The sequence below is a fragment of the Trichophyton rubrum genome (genome assembly GCF_000151425.1).
Source record: "Trichophyton rubrum CBS 118892 genomic scaffold supercont2.7, whole genome shotgun sequence".
In the NCBI taxonomy this organism is placed as follows: domain Eukaryota; kingdom Fungi; phylum Ascomycota; class Eurotiomycetes; order Onygenales; family Arthrodermataceae; genus Trichophyton; species Trichophyton rubrum.
In genome coordinates, this window is record NW_003456422.1 from 1,190,051 (window position 1) to 1,212,499 (window position 22,449).

The 22,449-nt window shown below is 48.0% G+C and overlaps 7 protein-coding genes and 1 non-coding gene across 10 annotated transcripts; 6 read left to right on the forward strand and 2 right to left on the reverse strand.

The window, feature by feature from the left end:
- Positions 1-62: 62 nt before the first annotated feature.
- On the reverse strand, positions 63-2,285 carry TERG_06422 (uncharacterized protein; the record flags this gene model as incomplete). The annotated part of the gene is made up of 11 exons (XM_047748616.1): positions 63-308; positions 371-547; positions 604-978; positions 1,032-1,151; positions 1,202-1,309; positions 1,376-1,456; positions 1,503-1,672; positions 1,728-1,825; positions 1,881-1,916; positions 1,978-2,166; positions 2,272-2,285. The coding sequence occupies 11 exons, from the start codon at positions 2,283-2,285 to the stop codon at positions 63-65; spliced, it is 1,614 nt and encodes a 537-aa protein (XP_047604602.1).
- A 420-nt stretch (positions 2,286-2,705) lies between these two features.
- Positions 2,706-8,216, forward strand: TERG_06423 (uncharacterized protein). Of its 3 annotated transcripts, XM_003233386.2 has the most exons (3): positions 2,706-3,240; positions 3,328-3,975; positions 4,045-8,216. In XM_003233386.2, exons 1-3 carry the CDS (start codon positions 2,929-2,931, stop codon positions 4,147-4,149), a joined length of 1,065 nt encoding a protein of 354 aa, XP_003233434.1. In that variant the 5' UTR covers positions 2,706-2,928; the 3' UTR covers positions 4,150-8,216. The 3 variants fall into 3 exon arrangements, with proteins under 3 accessions (XP_003233434.1, XP_047606909.1, XP_047606908.1); XM_047750190.1 differs by having other exon boundaries at positions 2,706-3,975; XM_047750189.1 differs by having other exon boundaries at positions 3,328-8,216.
- TERG_10555 lies at positions 5,758-5,841 on the forward strand. The gene has a single exon. It is a non-coding gene; the product is annotated as a tRNA-Leu (tRNA).
- A 4,439-nt stretch (positions 8,217-12,655) lies between the features above and the next one.
- On the forward strand, positions 12,656-14,480 carry TERG_06426 (CMGC/GSK protein kinase; the record flags this gene model as incomplete). Its single annotated transcript, XM_003233388.1, has 7 exons — positions 12,656-12,701; positions 12,883-13,055; positions 13,144-13,227; positions 13,390-13,738; positions 13,808-14,001; positions 14,077-14,281; positions 14,347-14,480. The coding sequence occupies 7 exons, from the start codon at positions 12,656-12,658 to the stop codon at positions 14,478-14,480; spliced, it is 1,185 nt and encodes a 394-aa protein (XP_003233436.1).
- A 2,318-nt stretch (positions 14,481-16,798) lies between these two features.
- TERG_12404 (uncharacterized protein) lies at positions 16,799-17,039 on the forward strand (the record flags this gene model as incomplete). The annotated part of the gene is made up of 2 exons (XM_003233390.2): positions 16,799-16,865; positions 16,933-17,039. 2 exons carry the CDS (start codon positions 16,799-16,801, stop codon positions 17,037-17,039), a joined length of 174 nt encoding a protein of 57 aa, XP_003233438.2.
- Positions 17,040-17,426: 387 nt separating this feature from the next.
- Positions 17,427-18,479, forward strand: TERG_12405 (uncharacterized protein; the record flags this gene model as incomplete). Its single annotated transcript, XM_047751365.1, has 1 exon — positions 17,427-18,479. The coding sequence occupies one exon, from the start codon at positions 17,427-17,429 to the stop codon at positions 18,477-18,479; it is 1,053 nt and encodes a 350-aa protein (XP_047606910.1).
- A 326-nt stretch (positions 18,480-18,805) lies between these two features.
- Positions 18,806-19,672, forward strand: TERG_12406 (uncharacterized protein; the record flags this gene model as incomplete). The annotated part of the gene is made up of 1 exon (XM_047751366.1): positions 18,806-19,672. One exon carries the CDS (start codon positions 18,806-18,808, stop codon positions 19,670-19,672), a length of 867 nt encoding a protein of 288 aa, XP_047606911.1.
- A 737-nt stretch (positions 19,673-20,409) lies between these two features.
- TERG_06429 (uncharacterized protein) lies at positions 20,410-21,543 on the reverse strand (the record flags this gene model as incomplete). The annotated part of the gene is made up of 2 exons (XM_003233391.1): positions 20,410-21,196; positions 21,260-21,543. The coding sequence occupies 2 exons, from the start codon at positions 21,541-21,543 to the stop codon at positions 20,410-20,412; spliced, it is 1,071 nt and encodes a 356-aa protein (XP_003233439.1).
- Between the last annotated feature and the right edge of the window lie 906 nt (positions 21,544-22,449).

Here is a 22,449-nt window from a genome sequence, read left to right on the forward strand (position 1 = left end):
AAGAGTGAATCATTATCTCATTCACGGTCTAGTTCATAAGCGGAATGCGAACTGAAGACCCGTCAGACGACATCTTCAGCCTGGTGCTGGGATATCTTTTCTGGATCTCTGGGTGTCCTAAATCCGAGCTGTGGAGTTGCACCCCTTTCAAAAGAGGAGCCATCCAGTCCACCACCAGGCATTGGTGAAATGATACCACTTGGTGGGACGTGAATCTTAATGTCCTCCGGTGAACCTGGAACAATTTCTGGTGGAAGATCTGGTATGTGAATACGTTTTGCCTGATTATTATAGCTGGCAGGGATTATCTATAATGCTGTCAGCGCTATACCTCATGAATATATATATAATTAAACATGTCTATAATCACCTCAATTATCTGGTCGCGTGGGAAGGACAGAAACGGGATATCTGTAGAGTTACACGCCATTAAATACCCATACAGCACTCTCAAAACGCCTTCATGTGCAATGATAAGCAGATCGTTTTGTTCACGTTCAAGCTCAAGGATGACAGGCTCAAGGCGCACGGCCAAGTCGTGATATGACTATAATTGTGTTAATATCAATAGCCAGCGTATAACCAGATGGATCTACCGCTTACCTCAGCTCTGGGATACCTATGGTGATAGGGGTCCAACTCATGCATTTCTACTTCATCAGGATATTCTTTTCTGATCTGTTCTTCAGACATCTTCTCGCATACTCCAGGATTCAGCTGGCTCATTTGAGAACGATGTCGGACCTTGTATCCCTGTAAACGAAGAAATTGTGCAGTTTCTATAGATCTGCGCCGGGTTGAGGACCAAATTATGAGCGGCCTGAGCAGTGGATCAGGCTCCCCCTGTTCTAGTAGGTCTTTTCTCTCTTCTTCCCGATGTTTAATGAGCGTGTCAGTCATCTTGCGGGCATAATCTTCCCCTTTTGACGAAAGTGACGAATCCGCTTTGTACGAGTCTGACTCCGTAGAAGTGCCGGCCTGCAGAAGAAATGAGTTCGTGGACTGTAATATAGAACAACTGAGGGACATACCCTAACAAAATAGGTACGCCTATTCTTAATATGTAGGTTCAACAGGTAAAAAACAATCCGATGATGAAGATAACCGAAACCACGGTTGTTAATCATCATCTTTTCACCGGCGTTAAACATCTACTAATTCGTTAGCATTGTTTCCCCCTCGAATTCAACAAAGAATGCACCTTGATATAGTTCAACTCTTGCTCTTGCATGGTTTCGAACAGTGGAATTCTCGCGGATATTCGAGCTAGATAATCTTTTACAGCCACTTGGAAATCCCACCCCACATACTACCATCCAAAAAGCGAAGTGTTAGATCAAGTGATGGAATAGCGTAAGTTGAAGGGGTCTCATACGTCAGGGGACGATATCTTCACTCGCCGCACGTTCTCTTCAATTATACGCTCATCGCTGCAAGATGATTCAATGAATAAGGTCTAGGAGATTAGCATTCTCCTTCCAGGTGCCATTGTTATAACATACCTCGATATCTTGCTTCGCAAATTCTCTTGAAAGAGATATTCTACCAGCAGCCAGTGGGTTAACAGCATCATATATGGCGATTTGTCCATTTTCGTGGTTCAAAAAATGATATATGTCTTCACGGCATCTTTTGACAATCTTTTGTCGAAGAAGGACCGAAGAGGCAGATGCTATTGGATTTGTTAGCTTTCCAATATCTTTCATCCGAGAACTAGGGATGACTACCATTCGCAAAGAAGTAATCCTCTGGCAGTTCACCGCCAACACCGACAGTAGCTCGTCGGTAATCTCCAAGGTGAAATATGCGAGTTTTAACACCAAGCCTGTCTAGATGTTAGCAGACTAAAGACCTGAGCAGACAAGGGTGTGTATGCATACCACCTAAGATACCGAGCAAGGGCTACAGATATGTGCCTAGAAGCAAAACATTTTCAGTACGGCTACTAACATGGAGAAATGATAAAAGTTAACTGACGTCTTTCCCCGGGCTGGTAAACCAACTGTGATAATGACAATCCGTCCAGAATGAAAGAGCCGCCCGGATTCAGTACTATAAAGTTGAGCTGGTGCCAGGGCTGGCATTTCCGGCATATCATGGATAGCATCGACAAAGGTCGACGACTTCCGCCGAAACCGAGGCGCTGTCGCCACAACATCGGCAGTTCTATATGATGAGGTGAGTTTCTATGCCTCTCAACGCATTGTCTAGCCACATTTATAGAGTCGATAAATATCAATGTATAAATGTGGTCAGGGTCGGAAAACATACATGAGGGTATCCATGGCAGCGTCCACACGGCTATGTAGTATGTATAGCTCGTAGAAGCAAGATTTAAGTATTTCAAGATTCAGCCTGTCTTTTACGAGTGTTGATATCAGAAAGAGGAGCTCCCTGCAAGGCGGGCCACTAGAGAAACATGTGGGGAACCGAAGTAGAGTGCAAAGAAGAATAATGGTAGTGAGACCATGCAAAGGGGAAAAAAATACAGGCTTCCTTCGCCGGACTACCAGCTTCTCGGGCTGCTCCAAGTCGTATCCTCGTAGAGAAATACCAGCATCAAGACAGGCGAAGTCGGAGGTTGAAGCCGAGCAAGCAGAAGGCAGTCGGTCGATGGAGGCCCAAAGAAGCTAGCGCGCGTCGAGGGCTTGGCATTGAAGGCCTTTTGGATTTTGCGGAAAAAAGAAGTTTCAAACCAAAAACCTCATTTTTCTTCATCTTCAAGCGAACGCTGTTGACGGTGAGCGAGCTTTAGTAACGGAGCACGATTGCCAATTGCCATTCAGCAGTCCGACAGGCGGTCACGGACGTCCCTCGTTCAGGGCTGTGCGCTAATTTTTTGATCTGAGAACGACGCCCTTCTTTCACTCCCAACGACTCTTTCATACTGCGCATTCTATCACTTGCTTATCCTAATATCCCGTCACCATGGCCGACTTCAGCTCTGCTCTTTCATTTTTGACGGATAATCCTGCCGCGGGAGTTCTAAAAGATTCATATGATGCGTTTGCACGGCGGAGAGCAGACCTAGGGCTGTCGAATCCCGGCACTGTTGAGATGGTTTCTCGAGAAGTCCAGAAGGAGGTCTTGCTCTCCAATTTCATGTTCACAGGCCTTCGTGCCGATTTGACCAAAGTCTTCGGAGTCTCGCCTCTTTTCCGAATCTCTCATGCGTTTACCATGGGCTCTCAAGGCAACCTTCCTCCATATGCCTTGTCTACCATGTTTGGAACTTCGGATGTGAGTTGAACAGTAGTATTTGTTGAGAAGCTGGTCTGAGTATCTTAAAATTGAGCTAGCAGCCAGGCTGACCTGATATCTCTTTAGGTGCTTATGCAAGGAAACATTGGCAGTGACGGAGCTCTGGCCGCCGTTGCAAACTATCGCTGGAGCTCATCCTTGATCAGCAAAGCCAACGTTCAGATAATGCCTGGTTCTGCGCAGGGCCTCATTCAGCTCGATAACGATTACACCGGATCTGATTTCTCGGCGTCTCTTAAGGCTTTCAACCCGTCAATTTTAGAAGGGGGGCTTACCGGTATTTTCATCGGAAGTTACCTACAGTCTATCACTCCTGGGTTGGCTCTGGGACTCGAGGCTATGTGGCAGCGTGCTGGACTCGGTGCTAAGCCAGAGACTGCTCTTTCATACTGTGCACGATACAAGGCAGATGACTGGATTGCCAGTGCCCAACTACAGGCGCAGGGAACTATCAATGCGTCATTCTGGAAGAAACTCTCTGACAAAGTCGAAGCTGGTGTTGATATGAACCTTCAATTTGCACCAAGCGGCAACCCCATGATGGGAGGCAGTCTTCAGCGAGAGGGAACTACCGCTATCGGAGCCAAGTATGAGTTCAGGGCGTCTACGTTCAGAGCTCAGGTTGACAGTGACGGGAAAATAAGCTGTCTGTTGGAGAAGAGAGTTGCCATGCCAATTTCTCTCACCTTTGCTGGTGAAATAGACCAGGTTAAGGTAAGTGATATAGCTTCACATTGACTGGGCGACTAACTCTTTCAGGCAATTGACTAATTCTCTTTGTAGCAAACTGCCAAGATTGGTCTTGCTGTCTCCTTCGAGATGGCTTCTGAGGAGCTGATGGAACAGCAAGAGTCTGGAGAGCTGGCTAGCGTCTCTCCACCTTTCTAAATTCATGCTCGGGGGGGAAAAAACCTCCGTTTATCACCTCTCGTCTTTGCTCTCCTCCCACTCTTGACCCCTAAAGACTAGATTCAACCAGCCAGCCAGTCACGACCATATATCCCGCATACTCTTTATAATATCCGCATCGTGGGCAGCTTTAATTGCCTGTGGTCCTGATCACCATGAGGCCTCGACAGTCTAGGTTGTTCCCGTCTCTATGGACTCTCAAAGGCCCCTTTCCTTCTATTTCCCATGCATAAACGTCCAGGAAGTTGTATTAGGTGTACGGAACTTCATCTTGTATAGAGCCTTCCTCCCCCCTTTTTCTTTCTATTCATTACTCTCCTGTTTTAACACACCCACTTTCACCCTGTGTTACTGTTTTGAATGGTAACTTTTACTTTATCTTTCCCAAAGTGTCATGTCATGATTTTCCTATACTCACACTGCCTTTCTGTTTGTGTTCTGTGGACAGATTATGGGACATGAGATTCAGACCAGATGGGAGGATAGGATTATTGTTTAGGCTGTGTTTGTTGTTCTACCTTATATTTTTTTGATCTTTCCTTTGGGTTTGTTTTTGCCTGCAAAACTTAGAAGGAAGGAATGTAAAATAACACGATTTGATTTTTTGCGCAGCCCGCCCTCTGCTCGAAGCGTCTTAAGAGTAAATTGAGATTCGATCGTAATAGATTGTCATAAAACTTGAACTCCCACTAGCTTTGTAGCTAGCCCAGTTAGCGGAGGCCTGTTGTCCGACCTTCAATTGATATCCTTCCATGGTTCCAAATTAATCAACCACCTTCAATCATGGCTAAACACTGCCGCCTATCCGGAACAGCTATACCTCCCCAAGCATGAGAGTCCAGCTGACGGTTGATGTCTGCAGAGTACTACCAATACTGCAAACCAAAAGGGGCGAGGGCCTGACAATTCTAGCAGCATGCTCCGTCGTGTCTGCGATTTACACGCGACAATCTGCATCTACGTGGCCATGCAACTGTACGTGGCTTTCGAAGAGAGGAACAGAGCAGAGCAGATAGATCGGGCCCTCCACTGATATTGGCATTGCATGCCAACAGCCACGGAATACACGAAGATAATTAGACGCACCTCAAACAATACAGAGCAGATAACAATAATAATGAATTAAAGGACAATAAGCAGCATCTAGCGAAGTGCTCCATGGCAGCAAGAAGAAAAAAACCAGCTCACCTATCAATTACCATCACCATGCATGAATGCACCCTTATATCAAGCCCAAATTATTGCATGGGGGACCTAACTACAGGGAACAGGGAAGTTTACTGACAGCTTGATGAGATCATCTGACTCCTATATAATGATGTATGTTCTTGATCAATCAAGATGGATTTGCATTGCATCATCTTCGCAGCTTGGACGTATGCCGTGCATCTAGAGTAGAAAGGTACGACTTGTTTACCGTCCTGTCCGTCTATGATGTAACCTGTTTAAATAACGCCAGGTAGACTTGGTGTTATTAGTATCCATTTGTTATTAAGGTTGGCGGCATCACATGAGGAGGCTGAGAGTAAGCAAAAGACGACTAGGCTACTATAGGCTAATTTACTGTGGATAACAACTTAATATTCTGGTAAGATGGCCGAGTGGTTTAAGGCGGCAGATTTAAGCTCTGCTGAGGGAGACCTCTCGTGGGTTCGAATCCCACTCTTATCATCATCTTTTTTTATTCCCCTACGTATTACTATTCTCCTCAGGTTTCTCTTTTTTTTTTTGTCTTGCTTCTCTACCAGCCGTCGGTGACACAGGAGAAGGTCTTGCGTGATCAAAACTGCTCGTTTCTCCTCTTCGTAGTTCCTTCGTCGACCCATGGAACCTAGCTCGTGGTCATGGAGCAACGACCATGGCTGGCAAAAAAGCAAAGCAACGCCAGCTAACAAAAGAGAATGAAAGAAGTGAGGGAACGAGAAGAAGGAAATGTAAGGGGGCAATGAGACGGAATTGACTTTTTGCTCTCTATATATTCTTTGGCTGGAGAGACCAAGCCTACATAATGGTTAATTTAGTCGGACTCCGTACTCCGTAGTTACATACGTATTGTCCCTCGAGAGGTTATCGGGAGTACTCCATAGAGAAGGACGCAATTGCTGAACGGGATTAATTAGCCGTTGATACATGGTTGTTATGCTCGAGCAGGTCAGCGGCTTCTCGAAAGGTGGCCCGTCCCAACCTCTGTTCGTCCGATTCGGCGTTACGAGCCCGGTCAAGAACGGAACGAACCCCGTCCTACCATGTCACGAGAAGGTACAGAATGGAGCACAGCAAGCAAAGTGGACAGGAAAAAGTCCCCATATCTTAAGGTGTCGGCGCACGTAAGGATGTGTCTGACCTGTAGCGTCCGCGCTAGGTTGGTGTGTTGAGCCCGAAGAGTATACGTTATGAATGGTTTGTATCCATAGCTCTGAATCCCGGCTAGTTGCCCAGAGTGTTTAAACCGATCATCTGGACAAAGCCAGCCGCCTGAGAAGCCGAAGCGAGGGCGGGAAAAGAATACAAGCAACGTCGCTCAGGACGGCGAAAAAGGGCGAGTCGAGACCGCTGTGAGCTATTAATAATTCCTCCCAGCAGAGATCGGTGGGCGAAAGAGAAGAAAATTAACAAATATCGATCAATAATAGGTGCTGTCCTTGGGATCCCTCGCTTGCTGTGCTCCACTTGTGCCTGTTCTCTTTTAGTGTCTGTACCTGTGCAGTGCAGGCGTACAGTAGTTTGGTCCAGGTCAGGCCGGGTCAGTGGCCACACACGCGGGCCTTTGCTGCAGGAGTAACCTCGAGTGGCGTCAGAAGCCGATGGGCTCGGAGCTCAAGAGAGGATCGAATCAACCCGACAGACAGGCACAGGGAAGCTTCATGGCTGGTTGGAAGGGGTACATAATAGATAATAATGGCAATATCTAGTTTGCTGGTTCAATAAGTAGCTAAATAAAAAAAAGAAAGAAAGAAAGGAAAGAAGGAAAGAAAGAGGAGTACCATGCAACCAATGATCGCTCAGAGTAGTTTGCGGTGTTGTAAAGGCTGGGCTAGGAGGAGCAAAGGATGATATCATCATCTGGTCGTTAGTTTTAGTGGTTGAGCAGAGTGGAAAGACGCCGCATCGATCTCGTATGATGTTCAGGGAGCTCTGGCTGGGACGCTGGCTGGAGTGCGTGCAGCTGGCGTGGCAATATACACATGTGAGCATCTTTGGTGGCCAAGGAAGGGGCTGTAGTCCCTGCCAGCGTTCCCGTCTCTACGTGAGATGTGTCGATGTCGATGTCGTTGTACTGCACATCAATAATGCCTACCCACTCGGGATTTGAGTAACTATGTACATCTACTATGTCATTAATTCCCGGGAGACGGTTGTTTCTGCTAGACAGCATACCGCCAGGAGGTTAACTTTGAAGGGTGATGTAAGCTATCAATAGAAGAAGAAAGAGGAGGAGAAGATGGAAGATCCGAGGCTGTCGAAGGTGATGTATGTAGTCCGAGATACGCTCAACCTAGGTATATATGATGCACGTCGATGCTAAGATCGTTGCTCCAGCTGAAGCCATCTCCAGCTGCTCTTGATTTGTGTGTTCCTGAAACACGGTGGAGGCCCTGACTCGTGCAAAGCTGGTAGCTAACTTGGGACAGGGGAGCTTAGCCATAGTTGGCCCGTCGTTAATTAGCTCTTATCCGGTATGTGTCAGGGTATGTTTTTATATAGCTATCGTTGTGCGCAGTTTGGGGCTGGCCAAGTGTAGAGTAGGACCGATGGATGGGGTGTGCAGCGGTTTGGTGATGGGAAAGTGTAGAAACGGCGATAACTGCTCAAGGAGTTACATTATACGGCCTGGACAACACTAACGGTTATCGAGAGGCACGGACATGCAACGCCCTTGTTACACACCCCTTGGCCTCGTAAATGGCCTGTTGTAAGTGTGCATGGTATACGGAGTAAGATGAAGTCATGGGGAGGAATGGGCACATATTACCTTTACCAGTTGGTGTGGTAACTGCGCCGTATAGATGGCATAGACGTGGGTGCAGGGGTTATCTGGGGCGGGGAGGGAAAGCGAGAGATGGGATGGTCGAGCAGGAGGAGGACCCTGGTGGGCCGTTCAGATAACTAGCCATAGCCAGGCTGGGACCTGGCTTCGAAAAAAAGCAGCTTTTGTATGTATGTTTGTACGCTAGGGTGCATCCACATAACCGCTGTACAGGTTATATCGAGGCGGATATATGCACGTCATGGGTTTCCCGTTTTCCTGCTCCCCCTTTCCGGCATCAACATATCGTGACTTATATTGGGAAACCCAGGGAGAAAAAAAGGGGGGGAGGGGGGGGGTGGAAGGTGGAAAGGTAGCCAGCATTATCATCAGTCTATAGACTAGGCTGGGTGAAAGACCTCCGTAACTCCTGGCTTGGCCTCGGAGCTCCTAGCCTTGTTCCCGTACCAGGGGAGGAGGTGGACTGCATGTATGTAGATGTTTCTCGATGAAAAGATGAGTGCAAGAAGACAGCTTCGTCTCCCTTCTCCTTTGTTGGCAACGAAGGTAGCTTATGTATGTTTAGACTTTCATATCTCGACCTCGAAGCTAAGGCGCAGATCAAAGCCGTTGAGAAGGCGAAATGGGGAGAGCAATCAGCTCAACGGATAGCTAATCCTTGCACGTTCTCGCAGAACAGCTCGGCTACTCGGAGACAAAGACGCACAATCCTAGCCTGTTTGGTAGGTAGTATTTGAGATTACATGTAGCAGCAGCAGCAGCAGCAGCAGTGCTTTGCATTGTCCCTCAAAATTATGTTTTATTTTGCTGGTAAGTTTTATGCAATAAATTAATTAATGGAGTGATGGATCTATATCAAGCAAGGGGGAGAAATAGAATATGGATAGTGGCTGTTGCACAAGGTCGTTAAGATCCTGGGTGTTAATAATAGGTAACCAGTGATAGGGTAGGACTATACTAGCTGCTCTAGAAGCCCAACTATTATGCTCACCCCTTTAACATCTGTTGAAATCACAGTTAAGCTTGCATATAGGTATGCTGCATGCGAAAAGGACATATTGTATTGTAAGAGTAGCTAAACCCCTGAGCCCCGAACTGATAAGTTTACAATTTAATCGAGGTGGGCGGTGCTTTTTGGTGAATCTAATTTCAGCCTCAGAGGCGGCGTCAGTTCTAACGAAGCTCGTAACTAATTAGTTAGTTAGCCAGAGGGGGGGTGGTTTAAAGAGGGGAGAGAAATCAAACAATCTCTACGTAGAAGATGGTGAAGGCGATGCAGGGAGCCGAGTCCATGCTCCCATGACGACTGACTGTCCCTATCCTATCCAACCATGGGAGGCCGCACAGAGAGCTGATCCTGTCCCCTTTTACGCTGTTCCGCCCCGTGTAAGCTCACAAAAGTCGAACAGTTTTATGGACGCAGTGACATCCTCCTTTCACGTGAAGTGATGACTAATAGATGTGTCATCGCCAACACTCAGTCCGGGAAGAAAGAAAGAAAGAGAGAGAGAGAGACAGAGACGGCTGGAGTTCTCGTAGAGAATAGCTGCTTAGGGCTGAAAGAGAGCAGGCGTCTGTCTATATTATTATTGGAAAGGGAGGGAGACAAGAAGGGAAGATCAAAGGCAGAGAGAGAGAGATAAGGGGAAACTTATGACTTCATCTCCTGGCTTGCCAAGCGAGCACGAAATTCGGCTCTCAGTGGACATGCTGTGTATTAATAATACGGCGAGCAGCGCTGGTCAAGGGGGAAGCTTTGCACCTGCAAGCAAACAGCGAGCCAGCCAGCCAGCCAGACAGACAGCTTAGTTGTTTGACAACCGCTGGTTTGGCCGTTGAGCGCAAGCAAAAAGAGTGGCCACGAAGGAGGCAAGAAAGAAGAGGAAGAAGTACTTCACTACTCCGTATACGCAGCAGTACGGGGCTGGTACAAGAAGAAGAGAAGAACAAGCACGCCCACCCAGCTAACTAACTAACTTAAACCCCCGGTGGATACGCGATCCTGTGACTGCCGACAGCTTATCCTTGGTCCAGGTGAAAATTGCAATTGGTCACCCGACAATATGCAGTCCCAGCACACGATATACTCTTTGAAACCAGGAAGTTCAAAGAGTCGAGATGGTCGGAGAAGGAAGAGGTGAAGGTGATGATGATGATGATGATGATGGCCAATCTTCCATCCTCATCCTTATTTCTTTTTCGGCTATTCTTTTCTTTTTGTTTTTGGTCGTCTATCTCTATCGTGGCGTGAGATGGACAATGACGATGACGATGGACAGGGTGAGTGAGAGACAGAGATAGAGAGAGGAGAGAGAGATAGAGAGACGGGGTCTCAAGGCCAATTGGCCATCCATGCCCTGGGCCAAAGGGACGGTCGGTTGTCCTGCTTTTCTATTCTTCCCTTTTTCCTCTTGTTATCTTTCCCCCTGTCCCTATGGCCGCAACCTAAGTGCAGGATCACCCCCCGTTAGTTGAACTAGTTAGCAAGGAGACGATGAAGCCGAACCCGAAGCAAAAAACGAAGCTGGAGAACGGAAAGAAACCTCCTGGGTTTATGCTTCCTCGTTTATTTCCACTACAACCACAGCCCAGGATCTCCTTTCCTCAAGCTTCTCTCGTGACTGCTTCTTCTCTTCTTTTCTTTTGCTCTTCTCCTAGAGTCGACACAAGCTGAGGGACGGGAGTGATGGAGATGGATGATTCAGAGGGAACGGACATGTAGTCAGAGCACGCGGTGGCTGCCTAACCCTGAAACCAGAGGCCAGGGGACTGCTTGAGACGCAGGACGAAGATGATGGCAAGTTGCGCTGTGTAGCTAGCACCCGTAGGGCTTCCCGTAGACATGGATCGGGGGAGGGAGCTGCACCGTCTCCTCCGCCCTCCGACGCCTGGTGGCAGCTCTGTCTGTCTGGCGTCTGTCTGGCAGGGCGGGCTTGCTTTTTTGCAGGAGAGTTGCGAGCGAGCGTACTTTAAAGTAGGTCGAGCAAGCAGCAAAGTAAATAATAGGTAGTTAGTAGAAAGGGAGAGTTGACTGACGATGACTTCTTTCCCCCCTTCTCCCTCCTCTTAACCAGCTCCCTTTCCCCCTTCTCTTTTCTTCTTCTTCTTCTTCTTCTTCTTCTTCTTCGTCTGCATCTTCGTCTGCATCTTCGTCTGCATCTTCGTCTGCATCTTCGTCTGCATCTTCGTCTGCATCTTCGTCTGCATCTTCGTCTGCATCTTTGTCTTGTCTCCGCCTTTCTGCTTCCTCTCTCTTACCACACGAGCGTCTTGTTGGGTGCAAGTTTAAATAACTAGTCAGGGTAGTTAAATAAGCTTGCACGCGGGTTTGAGCAGTTCTTCTTGGGAGGGAGAGAGAGAGACCTGGCGAGCTTCGACCTCCAGCTTCTTCGTCTTCTATATCCATCCATCCATCGCCCGTCTCTCTTCCCTGGCCGTCACTGCATCTTCGGCCGTCGTCGTCTGTCCCCGTCGTCAGCATCGTCTTCAGCTGTACCGCCATCCACAAAGCTCACTCACCAGTCCTCCTTCACTGTAGGTCTCCCCTTTCTCCTCTGCCTGCCTGCCTGCTCTTTGGTGGCAGCTCATCCTTTCTGTCTGCACCTTTTCCGTCCTCTCTCTGCCTGCTGTCCATCTGCTGTCCATCTGCTGTCCATCTGCTGTCTGCTTCATCTTAAGCTTGGTGGAGCCTGCCAGGAAACTCTCTGCTGCCGCTGCCGCTGTGCCTCTGCCCTCTGCCTCTCCCTCCCTCTCTCTCTCTACCTAACCTAACTAGCCTAAGGGAAAAACCCGCCCGTCTTGTCTTCCTCCCTTCCTGTTCCCCCCCCCCAAAAAAAAAAAAAAAATCCCCGCCGCCCGCCTGTCGTCGTCCTTTGCCCTCCCTCCTCTTTTCCTGCACGCAGCACGCCCGCCTTGTGTTCCTCTCCCTCCCCTTTCCCTTTCCCTTCATACTCACTACCAGCTGCTTATTTATTCACCTGGCCTGCCCTCTTCTTCACTTCCTCTCCCTCTGTGAATTTATTTCTCCCCCCCCCCTCTCTCTCTTCCTCTCTTCCTCTCTTTCTTTCTCCCGCCCACCTCCATCTTCTCTTCTTCTGCTCTTCTCGACCGTACCGCAAAAGACGATCGAGAGTCCAGTAAGAAAAAGGTATCTAAGAGACACACGGAAAGGACCGTTGAGATCGTTGCCCAGCAAAAAAAGCCTCTCTCTCTCTTTCTTTTCTTTTCCTTGCCCTTCTTGCTTCGGCCTGGTCTCGCTAATCTTTGTTGTGGTGGTGCCCTCTTTTCTCTTCCTCCCAGCCAGGCCCTCGAAACTCCTCAATTTCGCAGTACCACGCGATAGTTATCCCAGGTTCCCCCGTTCCTCAACTCCCACGCCAGAGCGCCTCGTTTCGTCGAGAAAGAAAGAAAAGAACCGAAAAAGAAAAGGAACTTTCCGCTGTCAAACAGCTCGATAAAACCGGCCAGCTCTTCCGTGTTGGCTTTTGCAAGAACAACATGTCACAGAATAGGCCTGGGATGTTTTCCAGCTTGCGTATGGGTGGTAAGTCGCTTGCTCTCCCTTCGCTGCCCTTTACCCCTCCACCTCGAACCCTCCCTCATCTTCGCTCTCGACAACGACCACCTCCACCTCCACCTCCTCCTCCTCGGCCAGAGAGCTCCCGGCTTGGACTCGCAGGAGCTGGCAGCTGGCTCGAATGACTGACTGACTGACTGGCCTGCAGAGGTGATCCGTGAGAAGGTCCAAGATGGCGTTACCGGCGAGACTCGTGATATGCAGTACACCCAGTGTAAGATCGTGGGCAATGGCTCCTTTGGCATTGTCTTCCAGACCAAGCTGTCTCCCGGCGGCGAAGATGCTGCCATCAAACGCGTCCTTCAGGACAAACGCTTCAAGGTGAGCCCTGGCAGCAAGAGTAATTCGCGTCCAAAAAGAGAGTCATAAACAGCTGACCCTTTTTTTTTTTTTTTTTTTTGCGTGTTAGAATCGTGAACTCCAGATCATGCGCATAGTTCGTCACCCAAACATTGTCGAGCTCAAGGCGTTTTACTACTCCAACGGTGATAGAGTAAGTCGTTTTCTCCGTCATTTCTCGCATTGTGGTCGTGTCTTGTGTGTGTCTGGTGAAGTGGGAGAGTGGAAAGTGGGAGAAAGTGTTGTTGTTGACGACATTGACGACATTGACGACATTGAGCCTCTTTGCTGACCCGACGACTTTTTTTCTTCATAGAAGGACGAGGTCTACCTTAACTTGGTGCTTGAATACGTCCCAGAGACCGTTTACCGTGCTTCGCGTTACTTCAACAAGCTCAAGACTACCATGCCACTCCTCGAGGTGAAGCTGTACACATACCAGTTGTTCCGCTCTCTCGCCTACATCCCTTCCCAAGGCATCTGCCACCGTGACATCAAGCCCCAGAACCTCCTCCTGGACCCCAGCACCGGCATTCTCAAGCTCTGCGACTTTGGCAGCGCTAAGATTCTGGTCGCCAACGAGCCCAACGTCTCCTACATCTGCTCCCGCTACTACCGCGCTCCTGAGCTGATATTCGGTGCCACCAACTATACCACCAAGATTGGTATGTCCTCTCTCCCGAGCACCAAATAAAATAAAATAAAATACACAAGTCTTGCTAATATCTGTGCAGATGTCTGGTCCACTGGATGTGTCATGGGAGAGCTCATGCTCGGCCAGCCGCTTTTCCAGGGAGAGTCTGGCATCGACCAGCTGGTTGAGATCATCAAGATTCTGGGAACTCCTACCCGCGAGCAGATCCGCACCATGAACCCCAACTATATGGAGCACAAGTTTCCCCAGATCAAACCTCACCCGTTCAACAAGGTACCATCCCGGCCTCCATACTTATTTTTCTTCTTCTACCTGTGTATGCTGATTTGTTCGTCTCCCTCCTATTAGGTCTTCCGCAAGGCCTCCCACGAGGCAATTGATTTGATCACTGCTCTCCTGGAATACACTCCCACCCAGCGTCTTTCCTCCATTGAGGCTCTTTGCCATCCATTCTTTGATGAGCTCCGCGAGCCAAACATTCGTCTTCCAGACTCGCGTCATCCAAACGCTCCCCCCCGTGACATGCCCAAGCTTTTCAACTTCACCCGTCATGGTATGTCTCGATGCTTTACTACCTTACTCTATATTGGTTCCATTACTAACTTGTACCGGTTACAGAGCTCTCTATTGCTCCCAATATGAACCACCGTCTCATTCCACCACATGCCAGAGCCGAGCTTGCTGCGCAGGGTCTTGATATCGACAACTTCACTCCTCTCAAGAAAGAGGAGATGATGGCCCGCCTTGATTGATTCAGGCACTCATATCCCGGTTTTAACGTCTTGAACGATGATACATGTCCTTGAAGTGGTTTTTCTATGCACGGGCTCACGAACGATCCATTTCCCGTTGGTCCGTCTATCAAACCCACCAATCAGTCTATTTCCCATCTCGTCCGACTTCGTGATATGCCTCTCCCCACATTTCCAAACCTCCCCTCCCCCTCAACCCCAGCGTTTTCAAGTCGACCCGCCCACCACTGTTAAGCCCTTTCTATTGCTCGAGGATTCGTTAAGCATCATATATCATAGCAACATATCTTAGATCTGGTCCGGTCTGGCCATGTGTCTCGATCCGGGGTATGACGACGCGATGCATCAATTACCACAAAACCACAAAAAACCCGAAAAAAAAATCTCACCCACTCACACCTCGGTGCCACCACGACGCACGATCGGACGGGTACCAAACCAACCACGTACCAATTACCACTTGATGAATCATGACTCCATTGAACAGAGATGAAAATAGGCGAAAAGGGGAGAAAGAGGTCCAAAAAAAAACTAGGTGGGATTAGGAGGAAATGGTTTCTGTGAATAACCTCGAGAGCTTACAGGTGAAAGGAAAGGCACACATACCACGCACACATATCCCCCCCTCCTTGCACTCATCAAGGTCGATTCCCTCTGTAATTACATACACGAGGCTTTCTTTTCTACGTCTTCTTATGTTGCTACGGTGCTGTGTTGCTCCTGTGTCTTTGCTCTTTGCGGGGAGGATTTGCTTGCATGATACCACTTGATTTTACCTTCTTTTTTTTCTTCTATTTCTTCCTTCCGGCACTTCAGATTCCCTCTTCTCCCTTGATGTCCTTTTTTTTTTCTCTCTTTCACTTTTACTTGCTTATGAGGACGGATGCAGGTTTTGCTCTTTTTATCTTTTATTCCACATGTGTTGCTGATTTTTTTTTTTCTTTCCCTCTTATTTTTCCCACCGTCCTCTCTCAAGACTCCTTCGCCTTCGGTCCGACACAACCATGGCATGACATTCTGATTGACGTGGGACCACCTCTCAACCGACTGGCTTCAGTTCGGACTCGGATCAAAGTGTGAGAGCGGGAGTAGGAGTGGGAATAGGGACATGGCTTAGGAAATAGGATTACGGATAGGGATAGTTAGAGAGATACGCTCATATCCTCGCGCAGCCAAGCAGATCCAACCTTCACACTGCGAGATAGGCGAGAATTTTCTACTACTATTTCTTCTTATGATTCTTCTCTTCTCTTTGTCTTCTCGTCTTTACTTCCTTTCCTTTCTCCCACCCCTACTTCTCATACTTTCTCTTCCTTCATGTTCCGTTTTCTTCCATACAGACATGGGTATCACCAAGGCAAGCAGGGAGACAACCGAAGACGGGCCTCCTGAACGAATAGCCATATTTGCAAATGTCATGGGGGTGGCACGGCATTTATTTGATATTGATACATGCAACGGCGGTGGAGGTGGAAGGAAGTCAATAGAGCGCTAATGTGTGGTAAGGAGTGCCAGGTGACACACGGCGTGTGGGAGCGACCAGTGATGCAATAGAGAACAGAAATATGAATATGAACATGAATATGAATATGAGCATACCTGAGAATGACAATTTGGATGTATTTCGTTGGGCAATCATTATCTTGATGGTGCTGACGCTGTGAGAGTAACATATCATTCTACCTCGACATGTCCGGGTTATTATACGTAAACCAAAGACTACAGTCATTAGTTGTACCCCCAGCATCAGCCTATCATCATCTACTATTCTCTCTTTGCTGTTCAATGCCTGTCTGGTCTATGTAGATGGATGGCCACACAAATAGAATCCCCTACATGTGAGAACTGCCATCCACGTGACTGCTGGAAAAAAGTAGCAGCGACAGCCTGCTGGGACCTAACTTCCTGCACCTCTGCTGTAAATAATAGTTTGTTTAATTCACTGCTTGTTCACTCCTATCGCCTTCACGGAGGATACCGCCAGCTTCGCAGGAGCTAGACGGTACAATCCAGCCTGCTTTTCAGACCACAGGTGCTGGTCTGTTGCTGATCTCGAGTAATTAAACCATTCTGGTGTGAAGTTGGTTGTTTCCCAGGACGTGTCGAATTCGCTCCCCCGTCGAACGCCGAGCTCCCTCGTCGAGATTGCGCGCACACTGAGATAGAATTGAATAGGTTATCTTGTTGACCATCTTTTGTATCACGCATTAATGCTTTAGACCACTCCATTTAAAGGAGAGGCTTGGAAACGGAGAAACTCTTGTGCGCAAAGCTAGGTTGGAAGAGCTAGAGAGCTCCCTGGAGCTACGCGAGTCACGATGGTGGAAAATGAACAGCGCAAACAGGGACATGGAGGAGGGTATAGTAGGAAGAGAAGATATAGAGGTTCGTTGTTGGCACCTTTGAGGTGCGGGATTCTTTTTTTTGTTGGAAACATTACTAACTCATACAGATGATGAGGGCGGTGATCGGTATCGACACCAGCGCAGAAGATACGAAGAGCCAATTGCTGCGATCGTTAGGAGACAGCTGTTGAACGTTGCAGAACCAGTAAGCTAGACCAATGATCTCGGGTTCTTGCATGCAGCTGGTTTTATCTAACGGATTTCTTTTCATTGTGGAATGTTAGACTTCGAGACGTCCTGAAGATGATATCCCCAAGATCGCGAACATGATTGCAGAGAACTATTCGGATGAGTCAATGAAGGTGGCCTTTCAAGACCTTGTTCTACAGATGTAAGTGGTGCAGTACTCCAATGGGCCTTGTAATCAAGCTAATAGCCCGTCATTAGGATCCTCGAACAACCGTTGAAAATACCTTTTATCGCTGCGGTTATCCTCGTACTAAACACCCTTAAGCCTGAAGCCACTGCCCCAGTTATCTCCAACATTGGAGAACAAGCTGCTCTGTACGTGGGACAGGGCCATTGGCGAAATGCCAAGCTTATGTTGCGGTTCCTGGGGTGTTTGCAGGGCCTGTTTGAAGGCGATGGTATATTCCCGGTGCTGGAGGAGCTATTTTCACGTGCTGTCGACCTTCAGACTGGCTCGTCTGAGGATTCTCTGGGATTGGAGCTTGTCAGCATCATTCTCTATACCATTCCTTACGTCATGGCCTCGTCTGCCACCGGATTCGAGTCTCAAGCTTCTGCTCTCCTGGAAAAGACGGATATCATTGCCTCAACCCCCCATACCCTTGAAGCAATTGTTGACCCTTTTCCTAAGAAACAAGGCGAAGATGAAGGCGGCAGATTAAGCTCCTTAGGTCTGCTTCAGAAACAGCTGCAAGATGAAGCTGCCCAATCGTGGAAGCTTGCCTGTATTCCGAGACCGTGGAAAGAACCGCTCGCCCAAAAGGAGCCAAAGGAAAATGGGGACGAGGAAGAGAAAAAGGAAAATGAAGAAACTCCCAAGACTCCTACGAAACACGCTTTTCCGACAATCGCGGTCCCTAACCCAGTCAAGACTGGGCCTAGGGCTATTTTCCCTGAGATCTACTTCTCCGTCTATACTCATCAAGACATTGACACAGTTCCTCCGACATCCAATATTGCATCGTCATTGGTCCGAGACGCATTGGTTGACACCATCAATGTTCTTGACTTCAACCGAAATGCAACGGCCAAATTCCTAATCGATGTGGACTGCTACTTTGCACCAGATACCTTTGTCAAGCGAGCTGTCCCTGTAGACCAACTGCGTGACTCTCCATCTCCTCAGAAATCAACCTGGAAACCAGAGGATGTTGCTGTTGACGCTGCCTTCTCCCAGCTCCTGCGGCTGCCATTCCCAGAACATAAATTAGTATATTACCATTCTGTGCTTACGGAATCTTGCAAGATTGCTCCCGCCGCAGTTGCTCCTAGTTTGGGACGTGCGATTCGATTCTTGTACCGAAATATTGATCAGCTGGACCTTTCACTTGCCTATAGATTCTTGGATTGGTTCTCCCACCACCTGAGCAACTTCGGTTTCACGTGGAAGTGGACTGAATGGTAAGGCCGCCAAAGAGAGGTAAAATAGACCCAGCTGCTAATGACTTTTTACAGGGTTGCCGACCTTGAGCTGCCAGATGTCCACCCCAAGAAGGCTTTTATCATTGGCGCCATAGACAAGGAGATTCGACTTAGCTTCGCGCAGAGAATAAAAGGAACCCTTCCAGAGCCCTACCACGAGCTAATCACCGAAGGCAAAGAGAAGGACACGCCGGACTTCAAATTTTCTCAGGAGAGTACGTTTATTCTTAAACCTGTAAAACTGATGGAAAGAAAACCAGCACTGACTCAAGGACAGCAACTCCATATTCAAAGGAGGGACAAGAGTTAATGAAACTCATTCGCCAGAAGTCATCAGATGAAGAAATCGAAGCTGTGATTACCTCAATTGAAGAACAAGCTAAAACTCACGGGCTGACGGATCCTCTTATTGCTTCTACTGACGTCTACGTGACTTCTATTTGCTACGTGGGATCCAAATCTCTCTCACATTTCCTCTCCTGCATCGAGCGCTGCAAGGACCGACTCCTTGCCATTGGTCCAAAGTCTGATGCTGCACGCCGTCAAATAATCAATTCAGTCATGGATTACTGGGTCGATCAACCTGGAATCGGCATCAACATCATCGACAAGCTGTTGAACTATACCATTCTCACTCCTCTCTCTGTCCTCGAATGGGCGCTAGTTGACAACCTTGCCGCGGGTTCAACATTGGCAAAACCACATATCTTCGAAATGATATCCGCCACAATGCGCAAGGTGACAAACCGAATGCGTCAGATTGTGGCAGCTAGAACTCAGCCAACGCTATATGAACCGCAGCTCAGCATCCTAGATGAAACACTCAAAAAAGAGAAGGCGGACATGCTTTCTATGTTCCAGCTAATCGAAGATACACTAGTCCCTGTAGCTGGTGGCTATAGCGATGGCATGATGGAGCGGACGGAGGACGACTCACTCCAGCCTGAAAATGCGATGATTCAGCAGTGGGGAAGCAGATGGTTGAATGTCTTTAGACGCAAGGTTGCAGTTGAGAGGGCGTTCATTGATGAGGCAATGACCTCCGCTCCGGCTCTTGGAACCATGGCTCCTCCTGCACCATCGCTGGGAATTGATGAGAAGACCGAGGAAAGTAAGACGCTCGAGGAACCGCCTATGGATGTTGAAGAAATGCACGACACTGCAGAGATTGACTAGGCTAGACCATGGCCGTTTCTCACTCATTCATACTCTTATCCAACCGCTGCTTCCCATGCTCTGTATCTTGATGTATACTTTATCTTCTCTTTCTGGTTCACCTTTACTTGATTTTCCACCCTTTCAATGTTTGAGTTCAGGTCAATGTGTTAATACTCCGGTTCTAGCTCAATGTACCAAGTTTCAGTCAATTGAATTTTGAATGATTTTATGGAGGCTAAGAGTGTATATTAACTGAGGTCTGGACAACTCTATCAAAAGCTGACCAATAAGTCCTAGGAAGCGAAATATTAGGTTCACAATTATTGACCCAAAATCTCCACCGATTTATAATATATCTCTTCTAGACTCTTCAGCGGTCTCTGTGGCATGGGAAACATAAAGTGGGGGCATAAGAAATAGGGGTATGTACTTCGTGCATGGTGAAATGAAGGTGACATTGAAAGAAAGACAAAGAGATATATATATCAACAAATCAGTTGATACACGTGGAAATTTAGAATGATTAAAAACGTAAGTAGGCTGGGTGCAAAGGGGGGACGCGCAAAGTAGCATATATGCAGAACTCCCAAAGCGTGGGAGCGTGGGGGCATATTTACTCGTTATTAGCCAATAAATGCAACATTGAGATGGTAGACAAAAAATTTGACTATGATATCCGACCGGCAGACGCAGTCAGTTCGGGTAGAAGGATAGAACGGGGAAGAAGCAGAAGGCAGAGACAATTAAGTCCGAACTTAAATGTTCTTCTTGGCCTCAGTGCCTTCGTACGTGCGATCATCGCAGCCTTCGACTTCTTTGACCATCTTTTCCATCTCCTTAGCCTGTCGATTCCATTCGGCTGGTCCCATCTTGGTCTCGCGACGGAATAGTTCGTCATTGGGCTTACGGTAGCTTTTACCTAGTCTATCCCAGAGAGTAGTGAACTGACCGTAATTGTAATTGAAGTAAAGATGGTGCATGGTGTGGCATGCTGCGCCATTGATAATGGGACTGTTGGCAACATATTCGCCATCGTGGATCATAACGGTCCAAATATTGATAGCGACGAAGAGCAGGACATAGGCAAACTTCTGGAGCGGAAAGATGAATGGGAAGATATGGTAAGGGAGGCCCTGACTCCATCCATCTAAGGGGTGAAAGGCGTGGCTTGCATAGGGAGTGGGCATGATCCATTTATGATGTGGTTTGTGGATATTCTTGTAGACGAGAGGGTGATGCAGGCCACGGTGAATCCAGTAAATGCAGAAGTCGGTAAAAAGGAGGAAGAGCGGGAACTGCAAGATATTGTACATGGGGAAAGGAGCCTCGTCAATGGTGTCGTATATCTTGGAGTAGCCCTTGACTTCGGTGAGAAAGATGGGGGCTGTAAGGAGGGCCATGACAGGCATTGAACCCATGGCCTGACCGATTTCAAGAGATATTTGGTTCTTGAGGTACTTTGGATGGTTGAAGGCGGTTTTATCGAAAACGAAAACATAGGAAAGCGAGGCAACTGTGAAGTAGAGTACTAAACCAAAGACCCTGCGACTGAAATTAGAAATAGTGATTGAGAGGCCTAGGGTAACTACACTGGAGAATACTCACCAAGTAATCAAGAAAAGACTGATGACTTGGCGGAAGCCATTATCTCGAGGCAGAGACGACTGGTAGGCATACTTGAATGGCTCCAAAGAAAAATACTTGGTGGCAGGAGTGTAGACAAACCCATTGCCGATCCCGTTGACTTGGGCGATGGTGGAGGCAGTGGTCGAGTTGACGCCCTTGAAAACATTGGAGATTATATCACTAGACGGCGCAGAAAGAGGTAGCGCACAGGCATACAAGTAGTCGAACACGAATGTATCGAAAACTTCCAAAACGATATCCATGGCTGGCGCGGTGTATGTATGTATCTGTGTGCCTGTTACCAATTGGGCGCTGCTGATATCTGCTTGATAGATAGTAGTTAAGGCCAAGATTCCGAAAAGAAAAAAAGGTTTCTCGAAGTTTAAGCTTGTTGACTGGTGAGTCGACGAAAAGCTGGCCCAAAAAAGCAATGCGCCGAGGTATCAGCGAGCGTCGCCCTGAGCTCAGGGACGGAGAGGAGGGATGGATGGAAGTCGAGGAGGAATCTGAGGACCGCAGATATTGAAGACGTCGCAGTTGACGGGAGGATTTGAAATCGCGAGGGAAAAGGACGCTGAATAAAGAAACTGACTAACCCGAAAAGTGACATCTGGATCAGATAAAGAACTGCTTAGTAAGACAGTAAACCCGCTAGTCCCAAACGAGTTCCTTACCCAGCGTGGTCTGTGCTCCATGACTAAGCCGGGTGGCTGATTATCTAAGCCATGATTTATGCATGTACAATTGTCTTGGCACTTCCGAAAACAGGCAGAGAAGGAGCATAACGTCGACTGAGAGGGACGAGAAAACCAGATAAATAAACGCAGCAACGCCAAATTTGACGACCTCAGCAATTTCAGCGTCGAAATATACGCAGAAAACAGCTCGGACAAGCAAACGGAGAAGACGAGGCGAACGTCAGGAGAAGCAGAGCGAAGTTTTGGGCCTGAAACCCCAGAAGCATCTCCCAAGCATCCACCAGGAAACTTTCTTCTTTTCTTCTTCCTCGCTCTTCATCCTTCTTCAACTTCTTCTCCCTTCAACCTTCAAACTCGCCCAATTCAAGCCAACCTTGCTCTGATCACCCACCACGCCGGCTGCTCTCGGGCTTCAACTCTCCATCCTGACCGAGTTCGCCTTTACTTCTCCTCCTCCTCTTTCGTTCGTCT